General features: G+C 44.1%; 1 protein-coding gene across 2 annotated transcripts in view; it reads left to right on the forward strand.

The window, feature by feature from the left end:
- Positions 1–340: 340 nt before the first annotated feature.
- Positions 341–27,301, forward strand: part of KDM5A (lysine demethylase 5A) — a 68,080-nt gene continuing 41,119 nt past the window's right edge. Inside the window, exons 1-16 of one of the 2 annotated variants that reach the window (XM_044281393.1) lie at positions 341–2,135; positions 4,295–4,372; positions 7,768–7,890; positions 8,968–9,138; positions 9,231–9,362; positions 16,904–17,006; positions 17,469–17,557; positions 17,725–17,883; positions 19,521–19,640; positions 19,723–19,881; positions 21,550–21,731; positions 22,325–22,487; positions 23,918–24,037; positions 24,223–24,417; positions 24,501–24,682; positions 26,318–26,442. In XM_044281393.1, coding sequence (XP_044137328.1) covers positions 1,959–2,135; positions 4,295–4,372; positions 7,768–7,890; positions 8,968–9,138; positions 9,231–9,362; positions 16,904–17,006; positions 17,469–17,557; positions 17,725–17,883; positions 19,521–19,640; positions 19,723–19,881; positions 21,550–21,731; positions 22,325–22,487; positions 23,918–24,037; positions 24,223–24,417; positions 24,501–24,682; positions 26,318–26,442 — 2,278 coding nt within the window. In that variant the 5' untranslated portion in view covers positions 341–1,958. The remainder of the gene's footprint in view (positions 2,136–4,294; positions 4,373–7,767; positions 7,891–8,967; positions 9,139–9,230; positions 9,363–16,903; positions 17,007–17,468; positions 17,558–17,724; positions 17,884–19,520; positions 19,641–19,722; positions 19,882–21,549; positions 21,732–22,324; positions 22,488–23,917; positions 24,038–24,222; positions 24,418–24,500; positions 24,683–26,317; positions 26,443–27,301) is intronic. The other variant, XM_044281392.1, reaches the window with a different exon arrangement.

A 27,301-nucleotide genomic window follows, 5' to 3' on the forward strand; every position in this document is an offset into this window, starting at 1 on the left:
TTTTTGCGACTGCCGTGTCGCAGATGCAGCATGTCACAGTGCGACACCATTGACTATTATACAAAAAAATGGTGCGCCACTTTTCTGTGACACGTCGCAGTGCCTAAAACCGGCTGTGCGACTAAATATTATCGCATGGTCGGTATAGAAAAGAGGACTTGCAAGTCCCTTAGTAGATGTCCCCCTGTGTCTGTCTGCATGCCAACCAAGTAGAAACCAGGCAGCGGGAGATCCGACATTGACTCGTGCTCCGTCCCCTCTCTGCGGTAGGTGGAATAAAGACGGGCCTATAGACTTTCGATTGCGTCCGCCTCATTTCCTCTCCTGTATATATGTGAGCACTTCTCTCTCCTCGTTCTAGCGCTCACACCACCACCGATCAAAACTTTTGATATATCTCTATACCATATAAAAAGTTTTATGAAAAATCACTGCCCCATTATTGATTGTTCAACCATCCTCCTGCTTCCGTCCAATGTTTATGGCATTGTTTACATGGCAGGACCTGTCACTTCCAGTCTCCAGAATGAGGCTGCTGCCCCTGCTGGTCGCACCTGGTAATGCAGCATTGTAGAACAGGCAGCACAGGATGAGGCGGAGTGATACCGAGCAGCCCTGCACCCCAGATCCCTCCGCCCGGTTAAGCATCAATAATGCTGTGAAAGAGCCGCCACCTGACGCGGTACCGTCTTAAATCTACGCGGATCTCATCTCCGGGTACGGCCGCCACCACAGCGGCTGGGCAGTACCTGCTCCCGACTGGCGGAGGGGGACAGTTCCGGTTTCCGGTGACCCCCAGCTTCCGGCAACGGACTGAGACGAAAACAAACCGGTGTTTGGTGCCCGGTGACTGAGGGACTCGGCCGGGGGGGTGAGATAAGTGTCGGGAGGCCGGTCGGGGCTCCGTCATCACACCGGGGACGCACAGACCGCCAGGACCGGGCCCGGGGAGCCGCACTGCTCTCTACCTGTACAGGAGGGGCCCCCAGGAGGAGTGTGGCGATCGGGGCTGTCCAGGGGCCCTCACCCTTCAGCAGGAGTTTTTTTCCGGACCGGAGCTGATGGCAGGAGAGGAGATCCGGGGTTCACCTTTTCCCAGGAGTGATCTGGGGGTGTCTCTTCGGCCTTGTCCAGGTTGTCGGGGCCGATCCGCCTCGTCTTAGGTGTCAGGTGCAGTCTTCGTGCCCTGGTTGCCAGGCTTTATCAGTAATTCATTGGCCTCTGGTATCCTGGTTGTCAGGGTTTATAAGTGACATTAATCTGGTTGTCAGGTATAAACTTCTGGAGCCTGGGTTGTCAGAACTTATCACCCATTGGTTGGGTTGCCCGGAATAATATTCTGGTGGTCAGGGCTTCTCGGTGAAAGATTCGCCTGGTTGTCAGGAGTCTTTTTCTGGTACCCTTGTTGTCAGGCTTTCTCATTGATTAGTTGGTCTGGTTGTCAGGGGGCGATCTGAAAGCGTCTTGGTTGTCAGTAGTTGATCTGTAGGGGCGGGTGGGGTTCTGGTTTTCAAGGCCAATTGTTAGGTGGTGTCTTTATTAGGGAGTGATTTTTCTATTGTCTTTCCAGAGACAATCTGGTTGTCGGGGCTCATCAGGGGATGATGACCTGAGTGTGTCCTGCTTGTCAGGAGTAATCTGGAGGTGGCCTGCCTTGGGAGGGGGAGATGTAATGTCTTGGTTTTTTAAGATCTACAGGTGTGTCGGTTGTCAGAGATAATTACAGGGGGTGGTGTTGTCAGGGGTCATCTGGGTTCTTTCAGGTAACAGAAAATTAAATGAGGCAACCCCATTGACTATGGGAATTTTGGGGTGAAACAGCTGATCTATTCTACCGCCCCCATCCCCTGCCCTGAGGACCAAGAGCTTTGTACTGCCTGGCAATGAGGAGGGACAGTTAGTGCCAGGGCACGGACCCGGCTGGCATCTGAACATCCCTCCAACTAGACTGAATAGCTATGTCGGTGGAAACAGCACTGCTGCCTGGCATGGCGTCATACAATGAGTTTGTGCCCCCTCCGGAGTGCCCGGTGTTTGAGCCCAGCTGGGAGGAATTCTCCGACCCCCTGAGCTTCATTGGACGCATCCGACCCATTGCCGAGAGAACTGGAATATGCAAAATAAGACCCCCTAAGGTAAGACGCAGACACAAAGCCGCCGTTTACCTCCATCACCTGTCCGCTCAGATTTGCATGAAGCTCAGCGATGGCGTCATTCATGTTACCAGGATTTAACTCCGACAGATCAAGCGTAAAGCCTTCATTGTGCGCCCGCCTCTGCCATGCCCAAACCTGACACCTACTTAGGAAATGCCTCCTGGTCTGCATGTATGAGACGGGGGCTCCTGGCCCCATGAAAATATGTGTCCTGTACCTAAGATACATGGAGTCTGCGGTAACAAATACCGGTAATACGCAGGCTATATCCTGAAATAAGAAGCGTGAGGTAACCATAAGATACTCAGATATGAATTGTTTAATGCTATAAAATATTGAAAAATCCAAAAAAATAAATAAAAATAATCTGGAAAATGACAGCACACAAAATAAAAACAATCATATGATGCAAAAAATAAATAAAATAAAATCTATTCATTTAAACTGTAATGCAGTTTGTGAGGTGCCAGGACCGTTAATGGGACCTAGCCTTTGCTGGATTACTATCAAAAAGTTCTGGAAAAAGTTATTTGTAACGGCTTGTTCACGCAAACGTTTTTTGCGCTTTGTATATGGGCCGGTTTTTGAGTTTTGTATATGGAACCATTTCAATGGTTCCTCAAATAAAACGGAATGTACTCCGTATGCACATTCCATTCAAAGATAGAACATGTCCTGTTATTGCCTGCAAATCACGTTCCGTGACTCCATTCAAGTCAACGGGTCCGCAAAAAAAAACTGAACACATACGGAATGTACTCGGTATGTCTTCCGTATCCGTTCCATTTTTGCGGGACCATCTATTGAAAATGTTATGCCCAGCCCAATTTTTTCTATGTAATTACTGTATATGCCATACGGAAAAACGGAATGGAACCGGAAACACTACTGAAACAAAAAACGGATCAGTTAAAAACGGCCCGCAAAACACTGAAAAAGCCATACGGTCGTGTGAACGAGCCCTAAGGTTGTTTCACGCTGTAGAAGAGGGATCACTTCTGGATGATAAAAAGCTGAACAAAAAAGGAAGTTTGCTGTGTATAACATTTATAATAACTTAAAAGATTAAATATATATAATGTTAAAATGAATTTTTACTATAAGGCTCACTGCCGATTTTTAAAATGTTATTTTATGTTTTTTCCAGTAATTAAAAATAAATTAAAATAAAGCAGTTACCGGTAATGTTAAATCCCTGCAGTCTCGCAGTACATGCGGGGAAACATCCTGAGGCGGCCGTCGCCTTTAGTACTTGCCCATAAAAGCTGAGTGACTTGTTTGAGAGGTGGGAATAGGCCATTAGTGTCTGATTGTGGGGGGAGCCCCTGCCGGTCAGCAAAACACAGGGGTAGAGATGTTGGGGGGAATTTATCACACTGGTGTAAAGTAGAACTGGCTTAGTTGCCCATAGCAACCAACCAGATTCCACCTTTCATTTTTACAGCACCTTTGGAAAATAAAAAGGTGGAATCTGATTGGTTGTTAAGCCAGTTCTACTTTACACCGGTTTGATAAGTCTCCCCGTTGTCTGCAGCCCCACAGCCACCTCCCTTGCACACTGACTACTGACTGTTCCCTGGTATCAGCCATATCAGGCCGTGCAGAGGCTGACTGAGGTGTAGAGGGCCCCCATAATCACTACTTCATCCCTAGGTGTGACTGATATCAGCCGCTCCTCTTATTATGTGGCGGGCTGCAGTTTTGGGTTGTGGCCCTTTAAACGCACCCTGCATTCCTGCCTGTATAGTGGTGCATTGTGTGCTGACATATGATATTCAGCCGACCGCCCCCGTGCTTGAGTCTCCTTGTAATATAATGTACCATTAGGTAATGGCAGAAACCCCCCCCCCCCCCCCCCAATACATTATTTCTGAATCGGGCCCCTGATGCTTTGCTGCAGAGTGCCCCCTGCAGCCATTTCCACCTCAGAGGGGTGAGAGCAACCCCTTTCTTAGGGATGTAATGGGGTCTTATCTGAATAATCCAGTAAAATTCCTTTAATTCCACAGCAGTCGGACCTGATAGATTTCGGATCCTCTAATATTGTGCTCCAAGGATTTCCCTCATTGGGTCTTTCCGCTGGACCTTCTGGACAATCAGATGCCGTAATAAAGGGATTTCCCTCCCTCTCTTTACAGGACTGGCAGCCTCCCTTCGCCTGTGACGTCAAGAGCTTCTGTTTCACTCCCCGGGTGCAGCGTCTGAATGAGCTGGAGGTGAGATGTTATGTAATGTCTCCACTTTTACCCTCTGCCCTGTTTCTGCAGCTTTACTACTAGAGTTTGTATCGGTGGTGTGTACTGGTCCACTTGAGGTGGCCATACCGCTTCCTAGACCGTGTGATGTCACGTTCATCAGACTCATGGCCTAGTTGCAGCTCAGCTCCGTTCGTGTCAATGGGGCCGAGCTGCAATACCAAGAGCAGCCACTATATGATGTGCGGCGCTGTGCTTGGAAAGCTGCCAGGAGCCCCCTGCGCTCAACAGAGTTCTGAAGTTTGAAGAGGACCCCCGCCCATCTGTTAATGATGACCTATCCAGAGGATAGGTCATCGTTATCAATTCCTGTATAATCCCTTTAATATTTTAAGTCAATAGTCAGACTTAAGGCCTTGTAACCCTCCAGTTAGTTATCTGCCCTGTAGCCTGGCACTGAACACTAGGGCATTATACAGCATCCTGTTGAAATCCCTCATTGATTTATTGACTTCACCTTCTTATCTGGTTTATAAAGGGAGGGTGCCAATTTGGGGATGTGCCCGCTGGTACTCCAAAATTGATTCCTAAAGCAGAACTATCAGAAAATCTTTATGAAAGTCACTCGTATGTGGAAAAAAAAAAATGCTTCTATGTCCCTATGACAGTACTTCTGGCTCTTAGACTCCATCATCATTGGGACGTCAGACTTCATACCATTCTCTCGTTACAGCACAAGTAATGAAAGCGGGATGGGATTACTTGACAGCCGGGTGTCCTATGATAACACTGAGCTGACAGGGCACAGTAACCTAGTGTTGTCATGGGGGACACACAGCGAATAGCAGCTCGCAGCGTCAGAGTCTGGTGGTTCAGCATAGGAATAGCAGAGTAAGCTGCATTATCCTCAGCTGCTCATTTACATCTTATTCTCAGCACCGTCATAGGTGACACGTATTTGTCATGCTGTGCAGAGATTATTGTGTAGATATGTCAAGTAGCTGCTGTAGAGCCTTCAATGACATCTCCCTCCCATCTTAATCTTGTGTTAGGGCTTGTTCACACGACCGTGTGAAGCCCGTGCTGTGGATCACAAATTCCGGTCTGCAATGCATGGGCACCGACTGTGGCACAGCGGCATGGGGTTCGCGGACCCATTCACTTGAATGGGTCCGCGATCTGTCCATTCCGCAAAAAGATAGAGCAAGTTCTATCTTTTTGCAGTGCGGAGGCACGGAACAGAACCCCAGGAAGCACTTCGTAGTGTTCCGTTCCGCATCTCTGGATTTGCGGACACATTGAAATGAACTGGTCTGCATCCGTGATGCGGAATGCACACGGGACGGTGCCTGTGTATTGCAGATCCGCAAATGCGGTTTGCAATACGGCAACAGGCAGCACACGTTCGTGTGAATGAGCCCTTAAGCTGTCACAGCTTGATCTCACAGGCTTAGGCCTCATGCACACGACCGTGGTGTGTTTAGCGGTCCGCAAATCGCGGATCTGCAAAACACGGATGGGGTCTGTGCATGTTCTGCAATTTGCGGAATGTCACGGACAGCCTTTAATATAAATGCCTATTCTTGTCCGCAAAGTGCGGACAAGAATAGGACATGTTATATTTTATTAGCGGGGCCACAGAACGAAGCAACGGATGCGGACAGCACACGGAGTGCTGTCCGCATCTTCTGCGGCCCCATTGAAGTGAATGAGAAGAGCTTCTCTGTGTCCCTTTGACAACACTAGTAGTTTTCTGCCGTGACTAAGGGTTTTTGCAGGAACATTGCAGGATATCCTCACATCCTAAATGACTATTTTGCTTAGGGATGAGCGAATGGACTTCGGATGAAACATCCAAAGTCGATTCGCATAAAAATTTGACTACTGTACGGAGCGAGCACTCCGTACAGTACTAGAATGTATTGGCTCCGATACATTCATAAATTAATTTGTACTGTAAAAAAAAAAAACATTTCCCGAACCGGGGTTTGGTTCCAAGTGGGAAATGGTTTTTGTTTTTTTTACAGTAGAAATTAATTTATAAAGTTATTATGCGAAGTCTCGCGAGACTTTGCAAAGTTACTTTGGCTCATCTGAGCCAATACATTCTAGTACTGGCCCTCGCTCCGTACAGTAGTCAAAGTTTTATGCAAATCGACTTTGGATGTTTCATCCGTAGTCGATTCGCTCATCCCTAATTGTGATCACAGACATAATGTCCATATAACCACATTGGTCTAGTAGGTCTTCAGCAGGGGTTGAAGTGTCATGTGGAGATGGGCAAATAAGTCCTCATAAGAAGCCTTATATTTTTCACAAAAAGGCTGTATTACGCAGCCTGATGTTCGTGCATCGGCCTGATTGCGCAGGGCTGTGCAAACGGATGATAACACATCCGTCGGAGATCGTTTGCAGCGGTCTGATTGCACAGGGCTATGCAAACGGAATGTGGAAGGAATGATTGCTACCACAGTGGTTCCTCCCATTCACTTCTGTTTATTATCAGCAGCATATCCCTGATTGCCATATTGCGGTCTGCAAAATACGGACTACTTCCATGTGCATTCAGCATTTTTCTCACAATCCACCAAAAATGCTGATCGGACATGGATTTTAAATGCAGTCATGTGCATGAATGCAGAACGTTATCATGTCATTACCTCTCTCTTGTAATGTCTGTTTAAAAGAAAACCCCGCTCAATTAGTGGGTGCAAAATTCGTGCTTTAGTGGCATCTGACCATGCACTTCAGATATCTAATGCTTGTCTGGTGAATGAAAGCAATTCCCCCGGACACACATGCTGGAACGTGGAATAAGCTACGGCCAGATAACTCAGAGATCCAGCTGGCCAGTTCTTTTCCCCCTAATGTATGCTGTCTGGAAAAGTTGGGACATCCCCATGCACATTACATAGTCGGCCAGTCCCACCGAAATATTCTAAATTACAAATGAATGTGTATGTCCAGCTTGAGATGTGATGTGGACTGGTCAAGAGAGTCACTCCACATGGGCCCCTTTATCATTAGCCTTCTGCTTTATTCTGCCCTCCTTAGTGGTATCTCTGCACCCACTAATTCTTAGCACATCTGTAAGATCCCTTTATCGAAGGGACTCTGTCTATCTGCTATGTTTCCCTTTAATTGGCATCCACCAAGTCCATATAGTGCCCGAAGCCATTTGGCCAAGAAATATCAGACACAAAACTTACATTAAATCAACCTTCATTGATCTAATCTTCTGCTGAACATCTTCAGATGTTGTAGCCCCTTAGTTTTCAGACCTATCTCCGGTTAGCTTCCATCTGTAAATTCCCTTTAAGAGCCTCTTGCTGCAGGAAAAGCAATCAGCTTCTTTTGTAAAACTGCTTCCAGTTGTGAAAAAGCACCAAAAATAACTTCAGCATCTTGATTCCTAGGCTATGACCCGCGTGAAGCTCGACTTTCTGGATCAGCTGGCAAAATTCTGGGAGCTGCAAGGATCTACACTCAGGATCCCAGTGGTGGATCGTAGGCTTCTCGATTTGTATGCACTGAGTAAGGTGAGGAATGAGAGTCTGATGGACATCTCTTTTATCACTGTGTGATGAAACATACAGCAAATTTCTAATATACAGTACATTGGCCTAGATTTACTATGGTTTCTACGCCTGATCATGATGTAATTTATGCCAGTCTTGCATGTCTCATTTTAGACATATTTATGACAAATCTAAACCTAACATAGTCCACTGTACCTGCCTTTGGTGGCTCAAGATGCACAATTTTGCACCAAATGTTTGGCGCAAAGAGGAGTCTAAAGAGGAATTGGAACTAGTGTACAGCATCAGCTGCTGTGATAAATCTGGTGAATTTTAAACTGCCATACCCATGAGATAACTGTCTGCAGAACGCTCAGCTGGCAGCCTTCTCTCCAGACCCTCCCTTATATATGTATGCTCAGCTTGGCAGAGTATTAATGTCGTGAATGGGAAGAAAGCTGCTGCCAGAGCAGTCTGCCATGGCTTATCTTTCCCAGAACAAAAGGATCAGGCTGTTGAAATCCAACTTGCCCGATCCTTAACTTTCTTGACATCTGTCAGGGAAAAGTCAGGAGGCCCCATACGCGTTTGATGGTCAGCTGAACCCAATTGATATTGGATTCCACCAACATAGATCTAGTGTGAATGGCCAACTAACATTTGTACTGTCTGCTCCATTGTGTTTCAGATCTTTGCTTCCTGTCAATGATTGTAATTGGGAAGGTTTTTTTTTAAGTTATAGGATGTAGACAAGAACATTCTCCTTCTCTGATGGCATGCAGAGTTCTTAAAAACTATGGGGAATTCAGCTGCAACTCCTTCATTCTCAGGATTGATGGAGGGTCCCAGAGGTTGGACCCACATTCATCAGAAAGTGATTGCCTATCCTAGCTTTATGAGATGGGAAAATCCTTTTAAAGTTCCATTTAGACATCATATTCAAATAGTTCTATTACGTCTAGACAAGACACTGACAAATATATTTGTAACTGTCAAGGAGCTCTGCTCTGGGCTTTAGTCACGTGATCCTGGACGCTGGGTGTATCCACAAATGGTTTTCTGGTCAGATGTTCCATTCTCTTTTCTGTACCCCTGCAGGTTGTTTCCAGTGAAGGAGGCTTTGACATCATTAGCAAGGAGAAGAAGTGGTCAAAAGTGGGCAGTCGTTTGGGGTACGTGTCAGGGAAGGGCACAGGGTCTCTACTGAAGACACACTATGAGCGAATTCTCTACCCTTATGAGCTCTTCCAGTCGGGGATCAGTCTCATGGTGAGTTACATGCAAAGTGCCTTTGCCTTTAGTTCTGAAGTCATGTACCTGTCCGAACACTGTTTTCTCTCTCTCTGTTTTGTGACCTTTAGGGCATCCAGAAACCAAGTTTAAAAGTTGAGGAGAAAGTGGAAGTGGCAGAGCCATGCGAGGACCCCAAAGAAGCTGCAAGAACCGAGAAGACAAACATTCCCTTGAAGAGATCCAGGAGACTCAAGTCTGAGGTGCAATTTATTATTATTTTTCTCCAAGTCTTGTGCGAGAAATGTCAAAACCTTAAGGGGAACTCCAGGAATTATGAGTCTTATAAATGTCTTTGCTGTGGGTCCAAGTTCATCTGAATAGTAAAAGCCTTTTATTGACTTGAGATAGATAGATAGATAGATATACAGTACAGACCAAAAGTTTGGACACACCTCATTCAAAGAGTTTTCATGACTATGAAAATTGTAGATTCACACTGAAGGTATCAAAACTATTAACCACCTCCCGACCGCCTAACGCACGGATGCGTCCGGAAGGTGGTTGATTCATTCCTCCTGGACGCATCCGTGCGTCATCTCGCGATAGCCGAGATTTCCTGTGAACGCGCGCACACAGGCGCGCGCGTTCACAGGAACGGAAGGTAAGCGAGTGGATCTCCAGCCTGCCAGCGGCGATCGTTCGCTGGCAGGCTGGAGATGCGATTACTTTTTTTTTTTTTTTTTTTTTTTTTTTTTTTTTTTTTAACCCCTAACAGGTATATTAGACGCTGTTTTGATAACAGTGTCTAATATACCTGCTACCTAGTCCTCTGGTGGTCCCTTTTGTTTGGATCGACCACCAGAGGACACAGGTAGCTCAGTAAAGTAGCACCAAACACCACTACACTACACTACACCCCCCCCCCCCCTGTCACTTATTAACCCCTTATGACTCCCTGATCACCCCCCTGTCCTTGATCACCCCCCTGTCATTGATCACCCCCCCCCTGTAAGGCTCCATTCAGACGTCCGTATGTGTTTTGCAGATCCACGGATACATGGATCGGATCCGCAAAACGCATACGGACGTCTGAATGGAGCCTTACAGGGGGGTGATAACCCATATAAACTCCCTGATCACCCCCCTGTCATTGATCACCCCCCTGTAAGGCTCCATTCAGACATTTTTTTTTGGCCCAAGTTAGCGGATTTTTTTTTTTAATTTTTTTTTTATTTTTTCCTCCTTACAAAGTCTCATATTCCACTAACTGGTGTCAAAAAATAAAATCTCACATGAACTCGCCATACCCCTCATGGAATCCAAATGCGTAAAATTTTTTAGACATTTATATTCCAGACTTCTTCTCACGCTTTAGGGCCCCTAAAATGCCAGGGCAGTATAAATACCCCACATGTGACCCCATTTCGGAAAGAAGACACCCCAAGGTATTCCGTGAAGGGCATATTTAGTTTATGGAAGTTTTTTATTTTTTGTCCCAAGTTAGCGGAAAGGGAGACTTTGTGAGAAAATAAAAAAAAATAAAAAATTTCCGCTAACTTGTGCCAAAAAATAAAAATTTCTATGAACTCGCCATGCCCCTCATCGAATACCTTGGGGTGTCTTCTTTCCAAAATGGGGTCACATGTGGGGTATTTATACTGCCCTGGCATTTTAGGGGCCCGAAAGCGTGAGAAGAAGTCTTGGATCCAAATGTCTAAAAATGCCCTCCTAAAAGGAATTTGGGCTGCTTTGCGCATCTAGGCTGCAAAAAAGTGTCACACATGTGGTATCGCCGTACTCGGGAGAAGTTGGGGAATGTGTTTTGGGGTGTCATTTTACATATACCCATGCTGGGTGAGAAAAATATCTTGGTCAAATGCCAACTTTGTATAAAAAAAATGGGAAAAGTTGTCTTTTGCCAAGATATTTCTCTCACCCAGCATGGGTATATGTAAAATGACACCCCAAAACACATTCCCCAACTTCTCCTGAGTATGGCGATACCAGATGTGTCACACTTTTTTGCAGCCTAGGTGGGCAAAGGGGCCCACATTCCAAAGAGCACCTTTCGGATTTCACCGGTCATTTTTTACAGATTTTGATTTCAAACTACTTACCACACATTAGGGCCCCTAGAATGCCAGGGCAGTATAATTACCCCACAAGTGACCCCATTTTGGAAAGAAGACACCCCAAGGTATTTTGTGATGGGCATAGTGAGTTCATGGAAGTTTTTATTTTTTGTCACAATTTAGTGGAATATTTTCTGCTAATTTGTGACAAAAAATAAAAAGTTCTATGAACTCACTATGCCCATCAGTGAATACCTTAGGGTGTCTACTTTCCGAAATGGGGTCATTTGTGGGGTGTTTGTACTGTCTGGGCATTGTAAGAAACTCAGGACACATGACAGGTGCTCAAAGTCAGAGCTGCTTCAAAAAGCGGAAATTCACATTTTTGTACCATAGTTTGTAAACGATATAACTTTTACCCAAACCATTTTTTACAATAACAAAAAAAGTAAAAATGTCAGCAGCAATGAAATGCTACCAAATGAAAGCTCTATTAGTGAGAAGAAAAGGAGGTAAAATTCATTTGGGTGGTAAGTTGCATGACCGAGCAATAAACAGGGAAAGTAGTGTAGTGCAGAAGTGTAAAAAGTGGCCTGGTCATTAAGGGGGTTTCAGCTAGGGGGGTTGAAGTGGTTAATTAACACATGTGGAATTATATACATAACAAAAAAGTGTGAAACAACTGAAAATGTGTCATATTCTAGGTTCTTCAAAGAAGCCACCTTTTGCTTTGATTACTGCTTTGCACACTCTTGGCATTCTCTTGATGAGCTTCAAGAGGTAGTCACCTGAAATGGTTTTCACTTCACAGGTGTGCCCTGTCAGGTTTAATAAGTGGGATTTCTTGCCTTATAAATGGGGTTGGGACCATCAGTTGCGTTGTGGAGAAGTCAGGTGGATACACAGCTGATAGTCCTACTGAATAGACTGTTAGAATTTGTATTATGGCAAGAAAAAAGCAGCTAAGTAAAGAAAAACGAGTGGCCATCATTACTTTAAGAAATGAAGGTCAGTCAGTCCGAAAAATTGGGAAAACTTTGAAAGTGTCCCCAAGTGCAGTCACAAAAACCATCAAGCGCTACAAAGAAACTGGCTCACATGCGGACCGCCCCAGGAAAGGAAGACCAAGAGTCACCTCTGCTGCGGAGGATAAGTTCATCCGAGTCACCAGCCTCAGAAATCGGAGGTTAACAGCAGCTCAGATTAGAGACCAGGTCAATGCCACACAGAGTTCTAGCAGCAGACACATCTCTAGAACAACTGTTAAGAGGAGACTGTGTGAATCAGGCCTTCATGGTAGAATATCTGCTAGGAAACCACTGCTAAGGACAGGCAACAAGCAGAAGAGACTTGTTTGGGCTAAAGAACACAAGGAATGGACATTAGACCAGTGGAAATCTGTGCTTTGGTCTGATGAGTCCAAATTTGAGCTCTTTGGTTCCAACCACCGTGTCTTTGTGCGACGCAGAAAAGGTGAACGGATGGACTCTACATGCCTGGTTCCCACCGTGAAGCATGGAGGAGGAGGTGTGATGGTGTGGGGGTGCTTTGCTGGTGACACTGTTGGGGATTTATTCAAAATTGAAGGCATACTGAACAAGCATGGCTACTTTGAAGAACCTAGAATAGGACATATTTTCAGTTGTTTCACACTTTTTTGTTATGTATATAATTCCACATGTGTTAATTCATAGTTTTGATGTCTTCCGTGTGAATCTACAATTTTCATAGTCATGAAAATAAAGAAAACTCTTTGAACGAGAAGGTGTGTCCAAACTTTTGGTCTGTACTGTATATAAACACATTGGCCCACATTTATTATTCAATTTGTACCAGTGTTTGTCATCAAGAGAGCCCCCCAAAAGTTGCATTGAAAAAAGAAAAAAAATGAAAAAATCATATTTTGCACTGTTTTTAATAAAAGGTTGCAAAATGTGCATGGTTTACCAGGAGGGTATGGTGTAAACTTTAATGTAGATTTGTGCTAAAGCCAGAAAAAGATGCACATTTTGGTGCAATCTACAGCCCATAGCAGGTGTAGATTTCATAAATGTGCTAAATTTATTAAAGGGGACTGGTCACCTCTCCAGAAGTGTATGTTATGACACTAAGATGTGCCGTTCCATTATTATTCCTGTTAGAAGTTATGAATGAATGACTGGCAGTTTGCAATAAAAGTCCAGATGGGTGTTAACAGTTGAGATCAAGTTAGGTAAAAAATGGCAGTACTACCGGGGCGCTAAGATTTAACCACACTTTATTTTAGTATAAAACTAGACATAAAGTGATCGGGTCTTAGTTTAGCTACGCGTTTCACCGACGTGTCATCGGGACCTACTCTGGATGCCCGCGGCAAAAGGGAGCTGCTTCAATACCGCACAAGCTATTCCACATACGCTTTTCCAGTGTTGTGCATGGCGTGCACAACCTGATCTGGTGAGTTACGATCCCTGACAATTAGGGGCACTCTTCTAAAAACAGTTTACACACAGGCGGCACGGTCCTTCTCTAGTCTCTTCTAAGGCCTATTGTACACGGCCGTTTTTTTTTGCGGTCCGTATATGGAACCATTCATTTCAATGGTTCCGCCAAAAAAACGGAATGTACTCCGTATGCATTCCGTTTCCGTATTCCCGTTTTTCCGTTCCGTTTTAACATAGAACATGTCCTATTATTGCCCGCAAATCACAGTCCGTGGCTCCATTCAAGTCAATGGATCCGCAAAAAAAACGGAACACATACGGAAATGCATCCGTATGTCTTCCGTTTCCGTTCCGTTTTTTCCTGAACCATCTATTGAAAATGTTATGCCCAGCCCAATTTTATCTATGTAATTACTGTATACTGTATATGCCATACGGAAAAACGGAACAGAAACGGAAACACAATGGAAACAAAAAACGGAACAACGGATCCATGAAAAACGGACCGCAAAACACTGAAAAAGCCATACGGTCGTGTGCAATAGGCCTAACAGTTGAGGTGTGTCCCTGCACAGTCTGACAGTTGCAGCTCTCATACGATAGTATCAGAATGTGCAGGGACACAGCCCTAACTAGTGACACTGACCTGGACCTTCATTGTAAACTGCTAGGAATGCTTTTAGAATTTATAGCTAGAATAATATAGGAATAGCACAACATAGAGCCTGAAGAACAGATTTGGGGAATGGAGTTAGTTGCTAAAACAGGCAGGTCAGGATAGATGACATTTCCTCTTTAAAGGGAACCTGTCACCGGGATTTTGGGTATAGACCTGAGGACATAGGTTGCTAGATCGCCGCTAGCACATCCGCAATACCCAGTCCCCATAGCTCTGTGTGCTTTTATTGTTTAAAAAACAAAAACGATTTGAAACATATGGAAATTAACCTGAGATGAGTCAGAGCTTGAAAATATGACTCTTCTCTGGTCACACAAGTAAGATATGACTCTTTTTTTATGTTAATTTGCATAAAAGACGAGAAGTACAAAAATGCATAATCCTTTTTGAATTCGTCTGCAAATGAAATTTAAAAGTGTAATTTATATGTTTAAGGTAACACAATGAACATTTAGAAACGCTCAGTGAGGGTAGCATAGTAGAGGTGACGGGTTCCCTTTAAGACCAATTTCATGTGAGCATATTCAGTCTGGGAAACGCGCTCTATGCGATGGCTGTATTTCCCAGACTGGTTCTCTGACCAAACTCGTATCATTCCTGTCTGACCATGGGTCTACTGAACTGTAATCACAACATTATGTGAGTCCAGGTCAGTAGACCCATGGTCAGACAGGAACTCACAGCGTGTTAAAGAGGACCTTTCACATTTCTTGACACGACTGTTTTATTAGCTTCATGCATTCCCCATGTAATAGCGATTCTGGAGCATCTATTCTTATGTCTGTATGCTGTGCCGTTCCTGTATTATTTCTACTAGAAGTTCTGAATGAATTGCGAGCAGTCTGCAGTAAGGGTACAGAGGGGAGGTAACAAGTTGGGGGGGTGTACCTGCACAGACTGAAAATGGCAGCACTGATTGTGTCAAATCTCTTTCTATTGGTTTTACAAAGTAGAGAAAAGTACAGAACAGATAAATGAGCTAAGCACGTCATATAACATTGTTTGCGAATAAAAGTTGCTAGATATCCGCTGCAGCTTCACTAACTTCGAGTGGGCTATTTATTCTATAAAACGTAATTATACATCAACATTGATCCTTTCAAGTTGGCCAAGGAAGTATGTCTGGGCCTTGTGCGAAGGACTTCCAAGGATTCAAGGTAAGCTTTGACCGATCTTGGTGATCCAATGGGATATCGGATGCATAATCGGTTGTTTCCAATATAAAGGAATCATGGATTTAGCCTATAGTACTAATTGATTCCAGAGTAGTTTATTATAGTTTTTCACCAATGGTGGTATGAGGTTAGGAAAGATTACCTCGGGATCAGGGGATTAGCGTTTGGGCAAATTTTTGAGAGGACTTCCTCTACTCCAGTCCCAAAAAGTTTGATTGTAGGACATTCCCACCATAGGTGGATGTATGAACCAACATTTTGGACACCTCTCCAACAACTGGTTGGGATTGTAGGATTTATGCGATTTAGCGCCACCGGAGTCTTGTACCATCGACAGACTAGTTTGTATGCCGTTTCTTGTAAAAGGACGTAACTAGATGGTCCTAGGCAAAATTTATACATCTGCTTGATATCAGCCTCTGTGAGGTCGATAGATGGTTCTTTCTCCCATGCTGAGATGTATGGCAGCACATAGACTCCTGAGGTGTCTGAACACAGTCCTGTATTAACTTTTGAAATAACCCTCCGAAGCCAGGGGCGGAAAGCTGCCAACTTCTCCAGCCATGTTAACTCTCTGGTGATATCTCCCATTTTGATCACCTTTTTTTAAATTTTAATATAGATGGTTATATGTGAAGTCGATTTATTGTAGTTCCCATGACCTCTGACTGGAGAGTGGCCAAATCTGGGAATGAACCTTCTTGTAATATGTCCCACATGAGATGGCGTCTCAATTTCTTTTGCAACGGATGCCATTGTGAGGAGTATGGATCCTGGAGGCCCAGCCGCTCTCCCAGGCTTATTAGCGGTTAGGGGATAGGCCAGAATGTTTGATTCTTAGATAATCTGCTTCTTCCAGCGCCAAGCCACGCCCCCACCCCCCTGCAGCACTGATTGGATAGAGTGAGTCTGTGTAGGAACACACACCCAACTTGTTACCTCCCCTCTGTACCCTTACTGCAGACTGCTAGCAATTCATTCAGAACTTCTAGTAGGAATAATAAAGAAATGGTACATCAGAGAGCCATGAGAATAGATGCTCCAGAATTGTTATCACATGGGGAATGCATGTAGATATTAAAACAGGCATGTCAGGAGCGGTGACAGGTCCCCTTTAAGTGATTATGATGCTGTGAGTTAGTCCAGGAAATACAGCTATCACGCAGCGCGTGTTTCCTGGACTAAATGCGTTCACGTGAAATTGGCCTAAGAGGTGTGTGCCTTTTTAATATGTTTTGTGCTTTTCCCATTAATTTTTTAAATTATAAAGGTCTGTTTTAGAAAATTGCCGAACTCTTCATTCTATTCTGGATAAGTTTTATTTACATAGGGACGATCGGCCCTTTTAATTACGGATTTCATTTCAGATTACCTTAAAGGGTGGCAGTGTTACTTTTTATTTACACCTGCAATTGTGTTGACTAAAGCAGTATTGTTGCCGTTGTATTGCAGGAGTCTGTGGAGATCAGTAAAAGCCCAGAGGTGAAGAAGCTGCACACCTTCGGAGCTGCTCCCAGGATGATCGGGGTTGGAGACAGTGTTAAAGACAGAGCTGGTAGGGCTAGGCTCATACCTGTTGGCAATCCATAAGATCAAAAACTAAGAAAATGTAGTTATCCTGTATTGAGTCACAGTGAAGCTCAGCTTGGAACATAGTGTTATGAGGCATAGCACCCAGCAGAGGGAGCTGTTTCCTTTGTTACATCCTATGCAGCTAATGTAGTCATTCTCTCTCTAGGAGGATAATGGCGATTATATAACCAAAACTAGATGGTAGGTTATGTAGGTTGCCATGGTTGCTCAAAAAAGCAGAATTTTCAATAATGTAACCTTATATTGTGGTTGCTGCAATCTGCCGATACTTGTGCTTCACGCTGCTGTGTGCATATTGCAGATGACTCCAGGTTATCCGTTATGCTGCAGCTAAGACAAACCAAATGAACACAATTGCCATAACCTGGATGCATTTCTGGTAGCTTGTGCGGGATTATCACAGTTTGTCTTTCATTGATTTCAGATGAACTGTTCAAGAACAGGAAGAGTTCTAAGCTGGACGCTTTCGGGATGCAGATGAGGCAGAGGAAAGGCGCTTTGTCCGTCAATTTTGTAAGTGTCCCATGTTCAGACAAGACTTCCTCATCTCTCCTATACCTCCCTTCACTTTTTAACCCCTTGCCCTTGATAGCATGGAATGAAAAGCGGTTCAAACCTGACCTGCTCATTTGCAAAGTAATGTCCTGACAAAACCTTTTATTGCTCTGCTGTCCCTCCAGGTTGACCTGTACATTTGCCTGTTCTGCGGCCGGGGTGATTGTGAGGAGAAATTACTGCTGTGTGATGGTTGTGATGACAGTTATCACACATTCTGTCTCATCCCACCTCTCCCAGAAGTGCCCAAAGGAGATTGGCGCTGCCCAAAATGTATTGCTGAGGTGTGTATCACTTTTTTTTTTTTTGGGAAGGGGGGGGGAGGAAACTAAATTTGGCTGCTATTTAATATTATTTTTTTCTGTTACGCCATTCAACATATGGGATACGTTTTAATTATATTTTAATAGTACAGGCGTTTTTTGCATGCGGCAATCCCCATGATGTTGTTTTTATTATGATTTAAAAAAAAAAATTCTCCATTATTCTATATAGATAGGGCTATTACAGTTTAGTGCTGCCACCTGCTGGCCTGAACTGTAATATACAGGTAATAAGCCTAGTACAGGCTCGGGCTCATTACAAGCATAGAACGCTTTCCTAGATCTCCGCTGGGGGAAAGCATTCTTGCCCCCAGAAGCATGCGCTTTTGGGTTTTTGCCATCTTAGATGCCGTGGTCACGTTTGACCTTGGGATCTGAGGGGTTAAATGTCCAGGGTCAGCTTTACCGCCCATTGCGGACATTAGCCGGGGGTGTCTGCTATATGAAACAGCAGGCCCCTGGTGGCTATGGGTCTCCTCTTGCTCTGTAGCAGACACCATCTATAAAGACCCAACATCCGCCATACATGCGCAGCGGATGTCAAGAAGGCCCACCTGGAATTTGCAACAAAAAAAACCCTAAAGGATTCTCAGACTATGAGATATAAAAATCTCTGGGCTGATGAAACCAAGATTAAAATTTTTGACCACAATTCTAAGCATCGTGTTTGGAGGAATCTAGGCACTGCCCAAGGCATGGCGGTGGCAGCATCATGCTGTGGGGATGTTTTAAAGTGGCTGGGACTGTGAGATTGGTCAGGATTGAGGGAAAGCTGCATAGCGCAAAGTACAGAGAATTTCTTAATGAAAACCTGAAACTGTGTGCTTTGGACCTCAGAAAGGGCTGAAAGTTGACATTCCGATAAGACAACAACCCTAAGTACACAGCCAAGACAACACAGGAGTGGGTTAGGTACAACTCTATGAATGGCCAAGCCAGAGCCCTGACTTGAACCCAATTGAACATCTCTGGAGAGACCTTAAAATGGCTCTCCACGACGGTCTCTATATAACCAGACAGAGCTTGAGAGGATCTGCAGAGAAGAATGGCAGAAAATCCCCAAATCCAGGTGTGCCAACCTTGTGGCACCATACCCAAGAAGATTGGAGGCTGTAATCACTGTCAAAGGTTATGGCAATATATATATATATATATATATATATATATATATATATATATATTTTTTTTTTTTTTTTTTCATTACATTAGTACAAGACAAGTCTGCAACATAAATGTGAAACTAGTAAAAGGATCTGAAAACTTTCAAAATGCCCTGTATTAATCTGCTTAGCGTCTCCTGCCATATAACATGCTGCATACATATTACATTGCATTTCGTGGGCACAGGTCGCTTTAAAGGGTTGTTTCGAGCTTTTGATACTGATGAACCTTCCGCAGGATAGGTCATCCGTATTTGATCGGTGGGGGTCTAACACTGGGGACCCACGCAGATCAGCTGTGTGAGAAGGCAGCGGCGCTGTCAGGCCTTCTCCCGCTTTTCCTAGGCCAGTGATGACACATTAATCGGTCACTTAGGAGCAGCTCAGATCAGTGTTTTTTATTTTTTAACAATACACTTCTTTCTCTTCTAACTGTAGGAATGCAGCAAACCACGTGAAGCCTTTGGATTTGAGCAGGCTGTGAGGGAATATACTCTGCAAAGCTTTGGAGAGATGGCTGATCACTTCAAATCTGACTACTTCAATATGCCAGTACATGTAAGTTGTAGTGCAGTTTTTTCATTTGTAGCTGTAGATTACTTTGAGTCTGAAACAAACCCAATGCATACGTCTTCCCCAGATGGTGCCCACAGAGCTGGTGGAGAAGGAGTTCTGGCGCCTGGTGAGCTCCATTGAAGAGGATGTGATTGTGGAATATGGCGCTGATATTTCTTCTAGAGATTTTGGGAGCGGCTTCCCGATACTCGATGGTCGGAGGAAACTGACACCTGATGAAGAGGTGAGATGCGATGTTCAGTGTGGTTACTACTGAATAGGAGGCCAGGCAGTGAGAATAACAAGCGCATGTTCACCTCCAAGAACTGTTTTACACATTTGTGCTGCCGGAGTCACTGGGTGGGAATTACTCATGTGTGGTGCTCGGGCAACATTGCACAACTTTGTATTTAATTTAATAATTTTTTTTGCATATTTTAAGTTTGTTCTTAATATTTATTACACTTTTTTACAAACTGACATACTTGGCAAAAAATTTACATCAGATAAGCCATAATATTGGTGTAAAAAAAAATAGTTGCAAATGCATTGCTATATAGTTACCACTGTGTACATACATGATGTTACTTAAAGAGGACCTGTCACCATGAGATGCAATGTAATCTACAGGCAGCATATTTTAGAGCAGAATGAGCAGAGCAGATTGAATATATAGTTTTTGGGGGAAAATTCAGTAAAACTCTTCCCCGTTCCTGCCTGCCATTGGCCAACCCCTTTAACATACTTGTGCTTGTCTTCTCCCAATAATGTGTCTCAGATGTATGAGCTCTTTCTGTTAAAATGGTCCTAATAAATTCCAGGTAACAGCCAGCTAAATAAAGACTGCAGCTCTAGATGCAATCACAGTGTAAGACCCAATGTGACTCGCTGCCGGTAGAAGATAAGTGAAGCAACATAATTAAACAGGACCTTTCATGGGTCCAGACATTATTAAATAAGTAGGGGGTTGTATAGGGCATGATTCATGGATGTAATATCACTTACTAGTGTGTGTCTGTCCGGCGCTCCGTTCCCTCGCTGTGGCCCAGTTAACTTTGCCCACCTGATGTGCTAATGAATAGCATTGGTACAGGGAGGAGGAGACTGTCCTGTTTCTCAATGGGCGTCTCCTTCTCCCTGGCTGTAGCGCTGTCCAATCGCAGATGAGAGCGCCACTGCCAGGGAGAAAAAAATCTCGCCTTTTCCCTGGCTGTGACGCTCTCATCTGTGATCGGACATTGAGAAACAGGGCAGTCTCCTCCTCCTCCTTGTACCGATGATATTCATTAGCGTATCAGGTGGGCAAAGTGAACGGGGGCCACAGTGGGGGAACGGAGCGCCAGACAGACACACTAGTAAGCGATATTACATCCATGAATTATTATGCCCTACACAACCACATACTTATTTCATAATGTCTGGACATGAAAGGTCCTCTTTAAAGAGGTTATCCGGTTTTGGATATCACTGACCTATCCTCAGGATAGGTCATCAATATCAAATTGGCGGGGGCCGACTACCGTCAATCAGCTGTAAGAAGAGAAGTGTGCTTGCATGAGCGCTGCATTCTCTCTACTGTTTACCTGCTTGCCATTGGCATCCACCACATTCTCTTGAATGGGAAGGAGCAGTTGTAGTTACCCTCTGTCCCATTCAAGTGAATGGAATGAAGAAGCTGTAATTGCACTGCTCGCTGCTGTGATGCAGGTAAACAGTGAAGAGAACGCAGCTCTCATACGAGCACTGTCTTCTCTTCTTACAGCTGATTGATTGCAAGTCCAATCTGATAATAATAACCTATCCTGAGGATAGGTCACTGATATCCAAAACCAGACAATTCCTTTGACTAAGTGAAACAACAGATTTTTTTTTACTAATGCTTTTATTTTGCACCATTTCTTGCCTTTTACAGGATTATGCCCAATGTGGTTGGAATCTAAACAACATGCCCGTTCTAGAGCAATCTGTTCTTACTCATATCAATGTGGATATCTCTGGCATGAAGGTGCCCTGGCTATATGTGGGCATGTGCTTTTCCTCATTTTGTTGGCACATTGAGGACCATTGGAGTTACTCCATTAATTACCTGCACTGGTATGTTAATTGCATTTTTTTTGTTGCATTTTTAAGATAGGATGTCTTTGCACTGAATTTTTTTTATTGTTCATTTTCTTCCTAGATGCAAAATCAAGCAACTTTCTAAATGTTCTGCATTTAAAAAAAATCCTAGCATTTTGTTTGTGTAGAATGGTTCACCTATTTAGTGGTGCTGCTGAATCTGACTTGGAGGTTGTGGAGGCCTTACATATCGATGTCCTGTTGTCAGGTTAGGTCATAAATATCTGATCGTCGGGCAGCGAATGGAGCGAGTAGTTTTAATTGCGCTATTCCACCGCTCCAGAGTAGATGATGCATAGTGTAATGAACTGAAAGCAGGGTTCGCATTGAGAGCCTCCTCCTCTTCAAACAGCTGAGCGGCAGGTGTGCCTGGTGTCAGAACCCTCCGATCAGATATTGATGACCTATCCTGAGGATAGGTCATCAGTATGTATGGCCTGCACAACCCCTTTAAGTGCTGCTTCTGCATCTGATGACTTTCTCTGCAACTTCCTTCCATCTTCAGTGTTAGCGATAGCAGAAGATGCATCATCTGTGTGACTGGTTAATCTACCTTTCTCTATCTTCAGGGGAGAGCCCAAGACGTGGTATGGGGTTCCTTCTCATGCTGCTGAGCAGTTGGAAGATGTCATGAGAGAACTAGCTCCAGAACTGTTTGAAACCCAGCCTGATCTATTACACCAGCTGGTGACCATCATGAACCCGAACATATTGATGGAACATGGTGTGCCTGTGAGTACCACTTTCTATTGCCTTCTATTTTTCTCCGGCTGTACAAATGGGAAATGGATGCAAGCAAATCCTGAGGCTATCAAGAGTTTTCTGTTGATGTGAACCTAGATCCAACCTAGCCTAGATTATTATTTTTAATTTTTTTTATTTTAACCTAGGTGAATCAGTCAGTACAGGCAGACTTACAAAAGAGTCATGATCACTGTATCTGTAACCCCTTAAAGGGGTCAGCCCACAAGCAACATTTGTCACATATAAAAGATAGGTGATAAATCTAAGATTCTTGGGGTCCAACTGCTGGGATCCCCATTGATCTCGAAAATGGGGTCCCCAAGTGCCCTGTATGAATGGAGCAGTAGTGCACATTTGTGACCACTGCTTTATTCACTATCTATGGGACTGCCAAGTACAGCACTTGGCTATCTTTGGCAGTCCTTTAGAAGTGAATAGAGGTGCGGTGAACAAAAGACAGCACTTCTGGCTTTTTTATTTATTTATTTTTTTTACTTCATTTTATAGTTCAAGTTGCTACTGATGTAGTAATACCAAATATCTGTAGAGATTTGTCTTAACTTTTGTTTCATACTAAAAAGATTTTTTACAGGAAAAGGATTTTTTTTTACTTGTTTCTCTCCATAAATTGTATTGATCTTTTTTTCCAATTTTTGTTTGACCATGTGATCACTTGTATAATATACTGCAATAATTTTAGATTATAGTTATAGAACTGGTATCTTATTGGCGTGCCATGAAAACCCAGTGAAACCGAATTATGTTGTAGGGGCTCTGATGCGTCACTTCCTTTTTGTCTAGTCACTTAGATTTATGTTTCTACGTATTTCTATGGGTTAAACTGCCGGGATCAGAGTACTATTACATCATTTCAATATACTATTAAAGGGATTCTGTCATGAGATTTTACCCCTATAACCTAAACATATGCTCATGTCCGGAGTAATAAGAATAATCCTAAGCTGGCCTTATTAAACTTCACTGTGGCTCTATTTGCCCCAAAAACATGGTTTTTATAACCTGTCAATCACTCACTTGAGGTGCCCAAGGGGAGGTCTGTTAATACAGGGTGCCCGGCCGCACCCCTCGCCATCCGGTTCCCAGCGCCGCCTTCTCTGTCTTCTGCGCCGCCTTCTACAGCTCAGCGCCTCCTCCGCAATCCTACCCGTCCCTCTGTCAGATCCCACGCCGACGCACTAGGCTCAGCCATATGCGCCGCAGACTCCTGGCAGCGGCTTCGTTGAGCGAAGTGCGCATGCGCCGGCCCATTGAAATGAATTAATGCCGAATCTGGCCCTGAGTGTCTAGAGAAGTACTAGAGAAAGCCCTAATACCTGTACTGTAAGGGTATGGGGAAAATGGCAAAGTCACGCTATATAGTACCATATCACTGACCAGGATTTAATTTTTATTTCCAGGTTTACAGGACAAATCAATGTGCGGGGGAGTTTGTGGTCACTTTCCCTCGTGCATATCACTCCGGCTTCAACCAAGGTTACAACTTTGCAGAGGCTGTTAACTTCTGCACTGCTGACTGGGTAGGTATGACAGTATTTCTCTGCCAAGCTACTTCATTTATAGCGTGCAGGTTTTTTATTAAGTTTGAAATGAACAGTATTGCCAGCATTGTTTTATTTAATAGCTTTTTCCCCTATTCTCGGCATGTGTGCAATTTATGTATATGTAACTTTTCAAATTTTATTTTTTCTATTCTTTCTGCTAGCTTCCCATTGGACGTCAGTGTGTCAGTCATTACCGGAGACTGAGACGGCACTGTGTATTTTCCCACGAAGAGCTGATCTTCAAAATGGCTACAGACCCAGAGTGCTTGGATGTTGGCTTGGCTGCTGCAGTATGCAAAGAGATGAGTACGATGATTGAGGAGGAGAGCAGATTACGGGAGAATGCCATACAGATGGTAAGTTCTAACGTCTTTGTTTTCTTCAGGCTTCTTTTTTGTCTGTTTGCCAGATCTGATAGCTTTTCGTGTGTTTTTTTTAGGGGATCCAGCAGTCAGAAGAAGAAGTCTTTGAGCTTGTCCCAGATGATGAGAGACAGTGTGCCTCCTGCAGAACCACCTGTTTCCTCTCTGCTCTGACTTGCAATTGCAACTCAGATCGGCTTGTCTGCCTGAATCATCTGGAGGACCTGTGTACGTGTCCTACGCAGAGCAAGTGTCTCAGGTGAGGATTCAGGAGTAAAGGTGTTACTCCCGTTAACAATAAACTTTTCATATACCCATGATCAAATGACATCTTGAATGAGCAGGGTATTTCAGTCCTCAAGCTGACCATACACACTCAATAACTTTCTCCCGACTTTGTGCCTGGCTGACCCATAACTAGGGTTGTTTTCGATACCATCAAAAAGTATTGCGATATTCGATACCACGCAAAAAAAATAAAACTCCAAAAAAGCAGCGTGCATTCCGCATTTTATGGAACATCCAGCTCATAATAGAACAGTCTGATCCTATTTTTTGGGCGGACAAGGTGACAAAAAAAAAAAGGCAAATCGCTGTTTTGAAAAAAATATATAATAATTCTGTTACAGCATTTACCGCATAGGAGATATTTTTATAGTTCGCTCTTTTTTTGGGCGTGGCAATATGTAATATGTTTATTTATATATTGTATATGTAAAATTGGGAAAGGGGGTGACTTAAACTTATATTTTGATTGTTTGTTTGTTTTTTTTTTAAACTTGTGATCTTATCATCCCTTGTCCTATTCACCCTGATAGAGCTCTATTAGGGTGAACAGGACTTCACGCTCTGTCTGCTGCCCTGTGCATAGTAGACACAGCAGCAGGGAGATTACCATGGCAGCCAGGGCTTCAGTAGCATCCTGGCTGCCACTGCACCGCCAATAAATGAAGGGGAGGAGACCCTGTGGCCACTGCCACCAATGATTATAATACTGGAGGGGTTGGGGGCGCACTGCACCACCAATGAAGATAAGTAACCTTTTAATACAAATACAGGAGACTGGTGCCGGCGGCTGAATCATATAGCCTGCACCCGACCTCTATGACGAGGTGCTGTGATCCGTGGCAGTTAACCCCTCAGGTGCTGCACCCGAGAGGTTAACTGCCGCAGATAGCAGCCTCCTGTCATAGAGGTGGGGTGCCGGCTATGTGATTCTGCCGCCAGCACCCGCCACCTATATTTATATTAATGGGTGAGTTGTTATCATTGGTGGCGCAGTGGCCACAGCCTCTCCCCTCCTCCGCCCCCCTCTTTTTTCTTATTGGCAGCAGCGGCACAGGGGGCAGTGAAAGAGAGACTCCTTCTCCCCTGTGCTGCTGAGGAGAACACGGCGCACGCTGAGGGCAGCGTGCGCCATGTTCTTTGATACTAGGTTGCACAGTAAATGTCAAATCCCGGTTTCGAATCGATACCAGTACAAAAGTATTGATAATTCGATACCTGCTAGAACCCTACCCATAACATGTATGTGTGTTATCTAAGGAGAGAGGAGAAAGCCACTGCCAGTCACCTCTAGAGACTAGTCACTTTGCGAAGACCCAGCAGCTTTGCCATGCTGGTGGGGTTCTGGGGCTGGAGGGGAAATCCTATGATTGCTTGTCTCAGTAGAGGCAACAACATTGCCACTGCTGCTGTTCACTACATCTCACTCATTGAGCACTATGTAGACTGAAAAAAAGGGAGACCACTGTCAAAAAAACTATGGGCAATTTTGAAGGTGTTAAATTACATTTCATGTGTTAAGGGAACACTTTAGACATCTAACATTACTGAGAATTCAGCCCATCCTTTCCCTAGAGAGCTGGATAACCGTTTTACTTTCCTTTCCTAGGTACCGATATTCACTTGAAGATTTTCCTACTCTGCTGTACGGAGTGAAGTTACGTGCCCAGTCATATGATACATGGGTTAGCCGGGTAACAGAAGCACTGACAGCCAGCCTGAATCACAAAAAAGGTGAGTCTGTGCATTCTGAAATGAACATTTACAAGGGCTCCAAGGCCTTAGAAATGCCAATAAAAGATACAGTGCAATAAAAGATAAGAAGTGTAAAGTTGTTTGCAGTTGAGCGGTGGCTTTATATCTGCTGTCTGAAGCCTCCTTGAGTTGGCCGTATTTCCCATTTGTTTCCTATTGCTGTTTAGTGGTAAACTGGGTTGTAGTGCAACCTTTTTCCTTAGAATCGCTTTATGGAAGTTTTCACTCTGTTGACTTAGGACCTTTTGAAGACTCAAATGTAAATATCTCCATGATGCCATTTTGCATAAAAAATGTTCTCTGAGCTGTTAATTCTATATTTTCCTGGTCTAAGAGTCCATTTATATGAGCCATTGCACAGGGTAATGTATGGGGATGAACAGATTCAGATTGGGCAATCTTCCTTTTTTGAGTTTTCTGGTAATAATTATATTTTTTGTAATGCCTGCCTCTTGAAACGTAAGATTCATATTTACCTGTTTCCACACCATTCTGGTCCTCCGCTTTCTCCGTCTCCGCCTTCTCAGCAGATTGCTGCTTCTGCCCATACCCCAGGAGGATTACTAACTCCTGACATTAGCACATGGATACCCTGTACCCAAGTACCATGCCAGGATTAGCTGAGCAGTTCTCTTAGCTTTGCGGAGCAGGCAGCAGAAGGAGCCGCTCCGCTCAGCTAATCCTGGCATGGTACATGAGTACAGGGTACCCATGTGATATGCCAGGAGTTAGTAATTCTCCAGGGGGTACGGGCAGGAGCAGTAATATGCGCTCCTGCCCGTACGCTCAACTCTGCTGCGGCCCCAATCATAAATTTCACACGCCGTACACCGCTGAG

The sequence above is a fragment of the Bufo gargarizans genome, chromosome 2 (genome assembly GCF_014858855.1).
Source record: "Bufo gargarizans isolate SCDJY-AF-19 chromosome 2, ASM1485885v1, whole genome shotgun sequence".
Classification (NCBI taxonomy): Eukaryota; Metazoa; Chordata; class Amphibia; order Anura; family Bufonidae; genus Bufo; species Bufo gargarizans.